General features: G+C 38.4%; 1 protein-coding gene across 3 annotated transcripts in view; it reads right to left on the bottom strand.

Annotated features, from left to right (window-relative positions):
* LOC131431016 (aryl hydrocarbon receptor nuclear translocator homolog) overlaps nt 1–14,331 on the bottom strand; it is a 428,078-nt gene that overhangs the window by 400,494 nt on the left and 13,253 nt on the right. The window contains exons 1-2 of one of the 3 annotated variants that reach the window (XM_058596414.1): nt 5,474–5,931; nt 4,061–4,118 (exon numbers count right to left, since the gene is read on the bottom strand). In XM_058596414.1, coding sequence (XP_058452397.1) covers nt 4,061–4,118; nt 5,474–5,513 — 98 coding nt within the window. In that variant the 5' untranslated portion in view covers nt 5,514–5,931. Of the gene's footprint in view, nt 1–4,060; nt 4,119–5,473; nt 5,932–14,331 lie in introns of those variants that run through there. The other 2 variants (XM_058596413.1, XM_058596415.1) reach the window with 2 other exon arrangements.

The raw sequence follows: 14,331 nt of genomic DNA, 5'->3' as shown, positions 1-14,331 counted from the left end.
TTTTATCCACTACGGATACGTAGATAATAGTTTAACTAAATCTCGAACGAGAAAAAAAAGGACCATAACAGGTTGACATATTTCAAAATTTAATATTCGATATCATGGGTTTTCTAGCCTACTAAAAAAAGTAAATTCCATCATAAAACGAATTATGGAGAAAATGGAATAATACGTATCAGGATATTTTGTGTGGTGATTCAAATTATTTGTAATCGATTCACTGTGGAACTGCTCAGACACATGAATTGTAACCTTATTTTAAAACTGAGTAAATTTCAATGGACTGAATTGCACGATTGCTGGTTGATAGTCTACGTGATGTGTATAATCGAGTAGGTAACGCGTGCGGTAAGGATGCCAATAAACTTAGAAAAGTCGATTATCCTGAAAATCAACAACGATGAGACTTGCTTACTAGTATGATACACATAAACAATTTATTTTTTATTACATTTGTTGATTCTACATTTTAGTACACATCAGCGAGTTTCAGATTCTTTAATCCATCAGAATTATCAACTCAGTTTTATGAATCGTCGTTCTTTTTTAAAATTAAAAGAAGCATTTACGTTTCTTCGATTTCTTATGCCTCATGTTGCTCGGTGAACAACCAGCAAGCGTCCATGGTAGGCGGTAGTAAAAAAAGCCCAGTGGACTCATAGAAATATAGAAAAATTGCCCGAAATTTGGACCTTTTAAAAGAGACGAAATAAGAACTTCACCGCGCGAGACTTGCCAAAACATTTCTTAAACTGATAGGCAACGGACTCAAAACACCCTACACAAAAAATGTGAATTTTACAGGTAACATAATTCTACCAACGATACAATTCATAACTACGTAACTTGTCAAGTGACGCAATATTCCTTTCGTAGAGAATTTTACTGATTCTGAGCGTAATTTGCATTCGGCTGCCAAGTGCCGCTGTATGGATTTATATGTATCAATTATTCATAAAGCAGATATGTGCTTTTGTGGTTCAGTTTAATAGCGGCGTGCTTTGTGATCTAATGTTTCTCAGTTCAAGCCGCGCTGTAGCTATCGATCATCTGTTGTTTTTTTAATTTTAGTCGATTACAAACCATGTAATTTTCAAATCAAACAATTCTATATGTTCTTGAATATGATTTTGTGTGAAATATGACGCCCATTTATGTACATTCATGAGATGGATCGAGTGAAGAGCGAGATGTGATACAGCAAAGAGCACCACAGGACTAGGCAGATAAATGAAAGTCAATTCATTTCTCCAAAACTCCAAATCTGATCTCAAAAACCCTAAATCTGATCACTAATAGAACATAGCACTTTGAGAAGTTTAATATCATAACATTACACTAATTTGCCACTGACGCTAGACAAATACAGTTTTTGTCATTCAAATGAAAAATTGGTATAATTAAAATAGAGTAATAATATAAAAGGTTCCAAGTGACTACCTTGAGATAATCCAATAAAACGACGAAATGTGTTTTTCTTGATTTCTACTTTAAACTCTAGATAAATTCAGAGTGAATTCATCAAAGATCGTATGAAGCCAAGCCTATCAAACTTATCTGTTGATAATTTGAAAAGTGGAGATAAAGACTGTCCCAAAAAGTATGGACACAACCAAAAACCGCTGCCATTTCGCAATGGTTCAGAATCTGTCAATTTTTATGGCTGCGTCCTGTTGTTTACACTCTTTTCTAACCACTTGTGCAGTTGTTTATTCGTTTTCATTAGTTTGTTTCGAAATGCGTGGACTTTCAGCAGAACGACGTCGAAAATTTGTGTACAAATGGTGCACAGAACGCGGACTGTCACTGAGAAAGATAGCAAAAATGGAAAGAATAAGTGAAAAAGCCGTGCGAAATGCAATCAGGAAGTTCGGTGAGAATAACACCTTGGAGGATAAACCGAAAACGGATAAAAAAAGGTCCTGCTAACTCTCAGTTGGATAAACATATACTGAAGGCGTTCGAGAAAAAGAAGGAGGTTTCAGTTCGGAATGTGGCCCAAAAAGCGGGCACTTCGAAGTCAAATGTTCTTCGTGCTAAAGAACATTTGAATCTTCGAACCTATAAGAAGCAGAAACAACCAAAAACTACTTCGAAACAAGAATCATCGATCAGGCCGAGGGTTCGAAAACTGTACAATACGATTCTTGCTGGAAATTTGAACTGCATAATCATGGACGACGAAACCTACGTGAAACTCGATTACAAATCCTTGCCGGGAGCACAACATTATACGGTGCGAGAAGGGCAAGTGTTAAACCAGTCCGAGACATCGATTGAAGTCGAAAAATTTGGTAAGAAAGCTATGCTCTGGCAAGCAATTTGTAGCTGCGGTAAGATTTCGAAACCCTTCATCACCACTGCTTCAATGAACAGCGAAATATACATCAAGGAATGTTTACAAAAACGACTTCTACCCATGATTCGAAGCCACAAGGATCCTGTTGTCTTCTTGCCAGATCTTGCTTCTTGCCACTACTCGAAATCAACGGTAGAATTGTATACTACCAAAAATGTCACTTTCGTCCCAAAAGACATAAATCCACCAAATTGCCCACAACTTCGACCAATTGAGGAATTTTAAACATGTCTCGGCAGCCGAAACCATTCAACAGTTCGAAAAAAGATTGGAAAAAAGTGTCAAAACTTGTCGCCAAGAAGTCTGTACGGAATTTAATGAGGAACGTTCGCAAGAAGGTGCGCCAGCTAGTTTACAATGGCTAAGTAGCAAATGTTGAAAATAATATTCTGTTGTTGTAGTCTAATATTATCAGTATATCGAATAAAATTTGAATATCTAACACTTGTGAATTATGTATAGCGAAATCAAAATGCGTCCATACTAGAGATGGGCAAAACAGTTCATTTCAAAGAACCGACGCAGAGATCTATGAAAAGAACTAGTTCTCGAGAGCCGTTCGTTCGTTCTTTTCATAATTAGTTTTGTTGAATGACTAACCGAAATCCCCATAGGTTATGACACTGTTCTACCGCCCTCTCAGCAGGCCGTTCTCTTTTGTTGGTCTTTGAGCACTTGTTGAACGATATATTGCACGAAATATTAGTTCAATTTGCTGGAACGGTTTGTTGTTGTTTTTACTCTTGCAAAAATAGTGTGAAAATTAAGTGTTACCTTTACATGTAGAATTTGCTGTTATTCTACGTGAAGTAGAAGTATTGTGCAGGTATGTAGTGTTAGTTTTAACCACTAAGTGGAAAATACTTCAGAAATTCTGCAGTAAAACTAGTCTAACGGGGCTCCAGCTCCTCATGTTAAAAATGGCTCAACAATGGACCTCTGTCTGCCGGGTGTGTTGAACGGAAAAAATGGCATTCGGTTCAACGGTCTGTTTCAAAATCGGCAAACGAAGGTCCCGTATTGGCCTCCCGTTGAACGATTGATTGGACTTTCATTGGACCAACGATCCAACGTATTGGACCAATGAAGGATCACCGTTGAACTTTTTTTCTAAAAGGGCGTTCTCTTAAACGATCGAGTGAGCAAAAAAAAGGTCGACGACTTTGAAGAGCTACTGTTCTCAAAAAAAGAACTATTAGTCATTCATTCTTTCAAAAGAACTAGTTCTTTTGAACCGTTCGCGAACGAATTGCCCATCTCTAGTCCATACTCTCTGGGACAGTCTTTAGGTTGACATTAAAATCCCTACTTTCAGATCTTTGTTTCGTTTTCGTTCTGGTGGTTTCCACAATAACCTCAACTCAGAGATCATTTTCTCATACTCATATAGCCAAAAATCTCTCTCACCGGACAAATTATCATACTACTACTGGGACAACAAATATGGGATGCACTCAGATTGATTTTTCATCGTTTTTTAACTTTGTTTTTCTTGGCAGTACATTCCAGACTTCGAAGTCGACTCTTAGCGTACAAAACCATTGCATGGCTAGTACTACGACCCTTTTGACACTAAGCATCCTTTCAGGCTGAGACTCGAACTTACGACAACTGACTTGAAAGTCCATTGCCTTATACAGTATCGGGGTATCGAAAGGATTAAATTGAAAGAAACAATATATCGACAAATTTACTTACCCTACGCCAGGAACGCGACGCTTCTGCTGCGCGACGACCACTTGATTGGGTTCTGCCACTAGAAAAAGAAAAGAAAATAATATATTCTGCTTAGAAATGCACATAGAATTGTTTCTATATTCTAACAGTTTTTTAAAGGGAACAGCGGTGTATTGGAATTACCCTAATTTATACCTCAATTTTCAATTTATGTGGTACATATTTATGTTTTTTCGAAATGACTGTAAATTACTCGTTGTGTCAGTGCATAGGATAAGAAAATTGACTAAATAAAACAATACAGATAACAGTGTCGAAATAAGTATCGGCGCGTAAGTAATTTATCGTTGTTTAAATACATGTTAAAATTATAATTTTTGGAATCTATTCTAGTTCTACTATCTCTATTTACCGCAACTAGCATACCACATAAATTGACATTTAGATGAAATAGTGAAATGAAGATGAAGAAAACCAATAATTATAATGATCGAGGTCTGCCTTCGTACTCCGTTTTACCCCACTTCTCTCGAGATAATAAGAATAGTACCACAACTGTTATACCATGAGACATGTATCGTAATGCAAGATTTGAACATGAAAAAAATCTAGTTCACCAAACAGCTTTCATCCCGTGTCTAAACCGATCTACATTTAGTCAACAACCTCTGTCTCAATCTGCTTCGACCAACAACAATTACAACAGCAAAATGCGAAAAAAAAAAAAAGGTGCAGCGTAGATTGACAAATCACGCTGTCCAATGTGACGTTTTTGTTTCGCCCACACGTGACACATCAAAAGCCACAAATGCCGCGTGCAATTTTCAACACTCCTCTTTCAAACATGCGAAAGAGCAAAGAGAACGCAAAGTATACCGAAAGCATGGGAAAACCCTAGTTGCTGTTGCTGTCAATTTGGTCAAATGGTTTTGGGTTTGGATTTGTAAGTGGATCGATTTGAATCGGACTAAGGTTTGGAATCGCTAACTGGTGTACAACCAGAAAGAATAACTTGAAGGTATGCAGATTTTGCTCTACTGTAAACCATGAAAACGTTTCAAGTTCTGTTTGAGAGAAACTGTAATTTTCAACATCAATGATTTCCTATTATTGTCATATTGTTTTTATCCTAAAAGCAGATCAAACAGAGCTGTAACTCATGTTTATCACTATGTATATTCATAATTATTTCAACTGCAGAACTATTTCCGAAATTGCTGTCGAAAGTATCGGTTTCAATCTTCTTTAAAGTGAACTGTATGTCCACTGCTGCATATATTCACACCACTATAAATGAACGATTGACTGAACAGCAAGATTAAGTTACTGTCAATACGGCCCCAACATTTTTACCTACTAAAATAGCTCTTCGGAGCAGTTTTTTTCTCATTCTTCTGTTAATACAACATAAATTTCATTAATTAGAACCCTTACAAGCACACATCTCGAATCCATAAAATCCGTAGTTCCACATAGTAGCAGATTGGCTGGTTCCAACAGCCGAAGGCGAACGAATAGAAATCCAAACGAGACTTCGCACCAAACACCAACCACAGGTATAATCCTTTCTTTCCGGAAAAACACCGTAACGCTCGGAACGAAATTGCGAAAATCCGAGCGAAAAAAGATGAGAAAACTTATCACAATCACTGGTACCGTCGCAGTGCAATCTTGCGGGCAAGAGGCGAGAAAACCACAGTCACAAAGCCACCCTTCCCGGGGCTAATTAAAAGTGACTCGTTTGAACTCGTCGCAATGAACACCTTCTGCAGGGCCAGGGCCTCTTTAAAGTTCCTGTGGTTCCCGAAGCAAACTTCGAGAAGTTCCGAGTCTCAGAAACGAGACCCAACGGGGCTTCCAAAGGTAAGATGAAGATGAATCCTTTCAGAAGACTGGTCTGTCTACCAGTTGGAATCCAGGAGATGAAATTGGACAGATAAGGCTCTCGCGTTCTCACCGTCATCATTATCCCTCCGAACCAGCAGCTGGTTCCGAGACCGAAACGAAAAGGTCGATCAGCCCATGCTGATCACCACTCACTCTCAGTTGCGGGAGACTCTCCGGAGCATCAGCCAACCAATTATCCTCGGTTCCTTCCAGTACACCCTCGGTCGGAACTATCAGCATCGTTGTTATTGCTGTTGTCACTCCGAATATTACTGCACATTCAACTCTCGTGAAATGCGCATGACCCTCGCGCGGAGCATCAACATTTTCGGAACAACTCCGTCACTTCTGCTACCACCACACCATCATGGGTTCACCTGCCATCTGTGGATATCTCGGTACCCAATCCCGTATCCCGACTACGGACTGGTACAGAGTATAGCACTGGCGGAACAGCAGAAAAGCCAAAGACGACGTCGACGACAACGACGACGGTTGATTAGATTAGGTCTATTAGTATGCAAACGTTGTGCACTTGAATCCCCTTGCCGCTCCTTAACACCATCGCCGTACAGCCATTCCGCCCAACAAACCCACCTTACATCAAAAACCTTAGCAGCAACAGCAGGAACAGAAGACCTTCCCAACGCCGCCGCTACCATGCACACAGATCGATACGTATCCCCCGGAACGGAATGCAAATTGTGTGCACAAGCTGGAACCAGCAACGACCACCGCAGCAAATAAAAAAAAACACATAGAAAAGTCGCACACAATTTTGAATTCAAATCGCTTTATAGGTAAGGCGTGAAGTCCTATTTTTTCCTACTTTGGTTTAGCTGGTTTTAGGACACAACCAAACGGTCCAAACAACAAGTGAAACAATCAAATTAATAGCAGTGGACAATGAATGTGAGATGGACTCTTAGGTCTGGTTGAAATCCAATAAAAAGGTAATCTTTAAATTGCATTACCATGAATATACTTGTTATTGAACAACTAAAATTATAAACAATCCTGCCAGCCTGAGATGGAAACTATATACGACCATTTTAAGATAAAATATGAAACGGAAACAATGAAAAATAACTTATAACATAAAAAATAAAACAATGAATTAGATGGAATGCAGCATATAGAGAACAAACCAAATAAAATAGTGAATATAAAATTTTCCCCGGTGAACGACCAAAATGGTTAAATCCGGGGTGAAAAATGATATAAAAAAGAAAAAATAAACCGACAAACACAAGAAAGTTTTAAAAAACACAGACAAGGAAAGTCGTAGATGTTACGATAGATAAACAATAAAAAAACAAAGCATGCAAGGTATCGAACAAAAGTTACAATCAGTTACAAATACAAAAGCAAAATAAATTTTCTTTATGTTTCATCTCCAACTTGTCAGTACGTAACAGTTTTTGTTGTACTGCAGGCAGACGTAAAGTTTTTGATATTTGAATAACATAACTGCTTAGCGGTTTATGTTAGACTGCTAGGTTATACATCTTCAGCACAAAATAAAGCTAACCCCTAAACTACCTGCTGTACAAGTTTAAGTAGAGACTCCTTTACGTCTGCCAAGCGATTTATTTTGAACTGCTGAGTGGCGTGGCAGTTCAACATGAACTACTATGCAAAGATTACTCAAAGACGAAACGTAAATACAAAATTAAGTACAGTCGGTCAGTACAAATCGGTTACTCCTAGATGACGAACAAAAAACCGAAAACTCGAGTAAAAACTAGATCCTTAACACCGGTGCCATAATGCACTTTAAACAATTTAACTGAACATTTTTCCTCAAATAATTTTTGACTTTTCGTATAATAGATGTTAATTCAGCGATATTATTGTCCTCCAGTTCATTCTGTATTTGAAACAATTGTTATAGCCAATTTTTTACCATGATGTATTTTACTGCAGATCATTGCAGTAACTTAATCGAAAAAAATGAGTAACGTATTTTAGTATGCGTAAATTATGTTTTAATCTGTAAAAATTCAGGAGAGCACATTGTTGAAATTAACATTAAATGCAAGTTATCATGTAAAACTCTAGCTAACACTGGTAATAATTTCTATTTCTTATACTTTTCATGATCGACGTAAATAATCTAAAATAACCTAATCTAAAACGAAAACAGAAAACAGGATATGGAAAACAGAAAACAGAAAACAGAAAACAGAAAACAGAAAACAGAAAACAGAAAACAGAAAACAGAAAACAGAAAACAGAAAACAGAAAACAGAAAACAGAAAACAGAAAACAGAAAACAGAAAACAGAAAACAGAAAACAGAAAACAGAAAACAGAAAACAGAAAACAGAAAACAGAAAACAGAAAACAGAAAACAGAAAACAGAAAACAGAAAACAGAAAACAGAAAACAGAAAACAGAAAACAGAAAAACAGAAAACAAAAAACAGAAAAACAGAAAACAGAAGAAAAATAACAAAGCAAGAAAAAAAGGAAACAAATATAAGAAAATAAAAAATAAAAACAAATCAACAACAATAGAACAGACAACTAACAATAGAATCTGTTAGTGTAAATATTTCTATTTCAATCATATTTTGGACACACCGTTGGCAAGCCTGAGCGACCATTTTGTTCCATCCTCTCTCTTCATCTCGGTCGCATCCCGAGTCACTTTCCCACTCTTTTTCAACTTCTTTTTCACAATTGCACAATATTTCTCAGTTGAGTTGAATTAAAGGCAATTGGGTGGATTGATGTCTGTTGTTTCGATATCACTGTAGCACTTCTCCACTGTAGTGAGAGCTTGCCAAATCAGTCCCAAACTTTAGTGGTCTATTGGAAGCCTTAAATTACAAAGGAATAGGCCTTTTCAAGCACTCCTAATTGTACATTTGGAAACCTATAGTCTTGTTTTTCATGAAAACCTGGACCTGGATTGTCCACAGCTACAAATACCTTTTCAGATCGTAAGCTTTTTCAAGAGTTCATCCCCCAAATCGAATTTGAAATTGCTAAGGACACCATCTCCCCTACTAACTTCATCGAATTTTTGTCCGTGAAGCTGCCCATAATCCATCGTCAGGTAAGTTCCATTGTCCATGTGGACACCGTCGTCCTTCCTTCGTATTTTTAAGAACCTCATTGTACAATTTCCAGACACGTCTTTTGCCACTAGATTCTGTTTCAGTGTCCTCCTCGCAGACGAATCCTTCTGGCTGTGACTGGTATTGAATGTTTTAGCGATGTCATAATCCAATAGTCCTGAATTTGCCCTGATCGTTCGTAATCGGAAACTGCACTTGAAGGTGTTCAAGTGCAGTTTCCGATTCTTAGTTTCATTACGACACTAGCGGCAATCCAGCAGATCGAAAGTATGCCACACAAGGAAATGTTTGAGAACATGGGTGCTTTAACCAATTTCAACGACTTTGCGATGTTTTAACCAAAACACGTGATATTTTTTGTCGTGAATACGACTTACTTTACTATGGGGTGCCTTTTCAAAATTAGTTATATGGAAGAATGGGCAGAACTTAATCGTGAATATCTCGACTTGTATTAATGGTAGCAACATAATTCTTTCGCCATTTCATCAAAAATATGATCAGGAATTTAGGATAATATTTTGAACAGTGTGAGATAACCACAAACAACTCAAAAATTAAGTTTTCCCAAAATTTGAAAACAATGCGGAAAATCTCAACTTTCGCTTGGGTTTTTCGCGCAAGGACGACGATTTTGAGGTAGTCAGGCATATGTCTTCAACTGAATGCGTATAAAAGGGGAACCGTGGTCGAAAATCGATCATTTCGTGCGTTCGATGAAAGCAGACGTCGTGGGAGTGGACCTTCAACCAGCAGCGACGGAGAGTGCACCTTCTGCGTGGTTAAAATCTCAAACACTCAGGTCGCAACTCTCATTCGCTTGCTGGCCATCAAGGCGAGAAGACTGCCATCGCGGGAGATAAATTTTCAACCAGCAGCGACGGAGAGTGCACCTTCTGTGTGGTTAAAACCTCAAACGCTCAGGTCGCAACTCTCATTTGCTTTTCGGTAGTCGTAACGAGAAGTTCAAGTTTCAGATTTTAGTTCCGCAATATAGGCTTAGAATTAAGAGCCTGCATGCTGAAACTGGATTCTGGAACTGTATTCCGGAACTGATTTGAGTTTCGAAATTGCAGTTCTAGAATTGAAACTGGATTCTGTTATTGGTCTATACAACTTATTTTGGTAGTCATGGCGAAAAATCGTCTTCAAGTTTCAGAGCTTAGTTCCGGAATATGGGTCTAGAATTCAGAGTCTGCGTATTGAACTAACTCAACTCGTCACTCTCCATAACGAACGCTTTCATAAAAGGTTCTTTTCAGAGTCACCATTATTTTATTATAAAGAACTGACCTGCTTATTTAATAATATTCAATTGCGTTTCAGAATGTTTAATGTAACTATTCTGTAATTTAATCTAGGCGCATCGTTTAAAATTCTAGTAATAAAAGAGAGGAAAGTTGCACAATTCAAACAATCGATCAACTACCAAATCGAATTCGGAAGCATAAATAAAGCGTGTCATATTCGTATTCACGACATCCAGTTATGTCTCTGACATTACACACTCGAACTTTTTTAAGTGGACGACCAAAACTAATTTTCGGTTTGCGGCTTCCATTCAATATAATATTTTTAAACAAAAACCTTTTCAAAACAAACTTTAGTCGAAATACTCCCGATTCGACGATATAGCAAAATAAACAATTTGTTCAGATTTCGAATGACTCAGGCGTTATATGCAGGATACGAAACGTAACGAAATTGCCTTCAAGTATTTCAACTACTCGAGTGAGTACAGAAACATTGAAGTTAGGTGAATGCAATACACGGAATTACGACTATCGTAAATAGAAACGAAACATATTTTCTGGGTGCAGTTCGATACGTAATGTTTCTATATTCTTTTGTGTCGTAATGTTTCTATATTCTTTTGTGTCATTGAAATTCGTTTGTTTAATCTGAATCGATCTGAATAACTTACTCAATTAGATGATAACAGAATCAAATCAAAACTGCATCTTTTTCGGACTACTCAAAATGTTTTTCGGAAATAACTGATTTGGTATAATAATGATAAGGTTGATTAGAAAACACGTCTAAGTGGAATGATTCGTAAAGGTAAAAGTACAGTTTTTAATCGAATTTAATTTCTCGAGGTTTCAATTATTATGCAGTGGTTATTTGTCAGCATGAACAGAAATGCGTTTTATCAAAAACTACCATTTAGTTTATTTTCATAGGTTTCGTCTTCGGCTCATCAGTGCATTAGCAGTTTATGTTGAACTGCCAATGCCACCTTGCGGCTCAGCATAAACCGCTAAGCAGAAGTAAAGCAAATGCTACTTGAAAACCACTTTTTGTCGTGAATACGACCTACTTTACTGTAGGGCGCCTTTTAAAAATTAACCCTCTGAGAGAGTGATAAGTTTTTGATCGTGACTATCTCTTGTTGTATCTAACGAATCAACATCATTTTTGCTACATGCCATCGGAAATATGATCACAATTTTATAATAAATTTTTTAGTTGTGTGACTGTGACTGATAAACTCAAACAATTCAAAATTAAACTTTTCTGAAATGTTTGGTATAAACGAGTATCAAACAGGATAATTCATGAGGCGCGGCTGCCTTTCTCGTATTTTTAAACCTCATAGCTCAGTGATCTGTGAAAGGATTTAAATAATCTAACTACCAATCGAATCGAAATTTTTCAACTTAAACGTGTAAAGCAACAGTATTGAAGTATTTCAATAGTACACTATTGAAAAACCTGTCTCATTTGACCCATCTCAACACCAGCCAATCAGAACGCGTTCTGAGGAAGAGAACAAAATATCTGCTGCTGTACAACAAATCGTTCGAGAAAAATGTTCCGAACAGTGCTTAATATCGTACTGAGTTCCACAATTTGGTCCTTCTGAAAGGGAATCCCGTATCTTACAATGAAATGCAAATCCAAAATGAAATAATCGACATTAAAATTCTATATGCTGCTATGTGCTAGTGAAAAAGTTGCAAACGAAATCACGTAAAAAGAAACCTCTTAACAAAAATTTGATCAGTTTGGATTCTATCGCCACTGCGAGCAGATGTATTGTGTGTCGTTTGCAAAGCTAGTTTCGCTTCCGACAAGAGCGATTACGTAACAGCTGACAGTTGTTTGCATTGGTGAAAAAACAACGAAAAGAGGACAATGGTGGGGAGCATCACACAAAATCAGCCGTTCTAATAGCTCTAAAAGTTTTCTAAAGAACTATTAGGATTTTCTCTTCGCAAATCGAAGGTAAATATCCTCAGTTTAGTGGAAATCTAGAACAGTTTGATTAGATTTGTGCACTTTTCGCTGTGTGAAATTCACAGTAATCGAGATCAAGTGAAGCCTTCTTTGTTTTTGCGAAAAAAGTGAAAAAAGAGAATTCTTGCATAATTCATACAATTGATCAACTAATTGATATTCGGAAGTGTTAAGGAACATGTCAATTGTTTTCGTATTCACGACATCCAGTTATGTCTCTGACATAACCCACCCGCCTTTTTCATATGCAAAATGAGCAAAGTATTTACTATCGTTTCAGACATTTACTTTACGACTCGCGAGTTGTCATTAAGAGTTTAACCCATAACCGTTTTCTTATTTTTACATTTCGTCTTCAACTCATCAATGCATCAGCAGTCCATGTTGAACTGCTAATGCCACCTAACGGTTTAACATGAGCCGCTGTGCAGATGTACAGGTAATGCTTTTTGAAAAATGCATCTATGTTAAGTGCTTATTATCGATCTGAAACGCAAACTGAAACGGACCGGTTAGTGGAATACAACTTATCAAATTATGATTTTTTTTTATTTGAAAGCCTCAAAATACTTCCCGACAGTATGATTTAGTCACTGTGTCCTTATCTAATAATCAAACAGCAGTACATAAAATACCAATAAATTCAAGTGCACGATGTTTGTCATGCCACCGGATTCAATTATCATTATCATTTTGAATCACAATACCTAACTTTGCTCGATCGCATGACGACGAAGTCCAATGCAACAGTTTAATTTGAATCGAATTTAGGACTTGTGCGGTGTCGTTCGATTTAATGTGTCCCCTGCCAGCACGTAGTTACCCCTTACCTTCCTCCTGTCGGCAGTTTTTACTGAACTGGCACGCTATCGCATTCCACCCGAGCGACCGAAAACACTTTCACGACCTGCGACAAAACCTAAATCGATCGCCTGGTGGATTATCGCATGTCCCTACACATTCCGCGGATCCTCGGAAAAATCTTCACCCGCTTGTGAATGAAAACCAAGTCTCTACCTCCCGGCACTTACTCGGCTGCTCAGTTCACGCCGGAAATATGATTTCATATGCAGTTCAATAGTAGAAATGTTGATTGGACGTGTTGCCACGTTTTTACTATGACTACATTTTTTCCCCTTCTGCTATCGGATTCACCTTCACCCGCGGACGTGTCCAGACTGGCGCGTGACAACCGATGTCCGGCACTCGGCAGGGGCTTCATGCAGTTGTCCACCACGTCCACTCGTTCCATTCGTTCGTTTCACTATACGGGGCACATGATTGGAATTATAATAAAAATTAGGTTGCTCGGGATTCCTTTCCTGATCTCGCAGCCAAGCATCAAGTAGTTGTTGCAGTCTCCTATAATGATGAGACGAGCAAAAGTGTTCCTTCGCTGCTCCATCTCCTCTCAAATCCGTGACGATTGAATTGGGCATGTACACGTATCATCATCCTGTTTGAGGCAGCCTCTTAACCTCACATTGCTGCGGTGAACGAACCGGCCGGTGCTGCCGAGTGTGTTTTGGTTGGACCGATTTAGTTTTTCTTACTTAATATGTGTGGCATGTTTTGTTTTTTTTTTGTTGTTGTTTTGCTGAAGAAACGGGAACACGTCGCGCGACCTGGCTTCGGGTGCGTCACGATGCTCCCCTTTAAAATCAGTCCTGCGAGAACCCTGGCATACATACGAGCGGGAGGAAATTATCGATTTCATTAAATTTCCAGGCAGGAACGGGACAGGATCATCATCAGCAATAGCTCGATACCTACACGTTCCGAGGGAAAAAAATGCGAGAAGCGACCGCACGTTCCGATCCTGATGCAACGGCAGGTTCAACCTTTGCGGACGTGGTGAATCCGAACCGGGTAGACAGCGTTGTCGAATCGAAATGTGGTTCAAGGTCAGGTAAGGCAAGGTTCTTCCCTGCGCTCGCCTGAGCCGCGCCCCCAAAACCGATAGCAGCGATAGTTAGTTTGCTGGAAGTCAATTTTTATTTTGCTGTCATGCTTCACTCACATTCACATTCAGCACGCGGCCACAGCGGATGGTCCACGTCCGCGAAGTCTGGAACTGCGGT

This window comes from Malaya genurostris, chromosome 2 (genome assembly GCF_030247185.1).
Source record: "Malaya genurostris strain Urasoe2022 chromosome 2, Malgen_1.1, whole genome shotgun sequence".
Classification (NCBI taxonomy): domain Eukaryota; kingdom Metazoa; phylum Arthropoda; class Insecta; order Diptera; family Culicidae; genus Malaya; species Malaya genurostris.
This window is presented reverse-complemented; position numbering and strand designations above follow the sequence as displayed.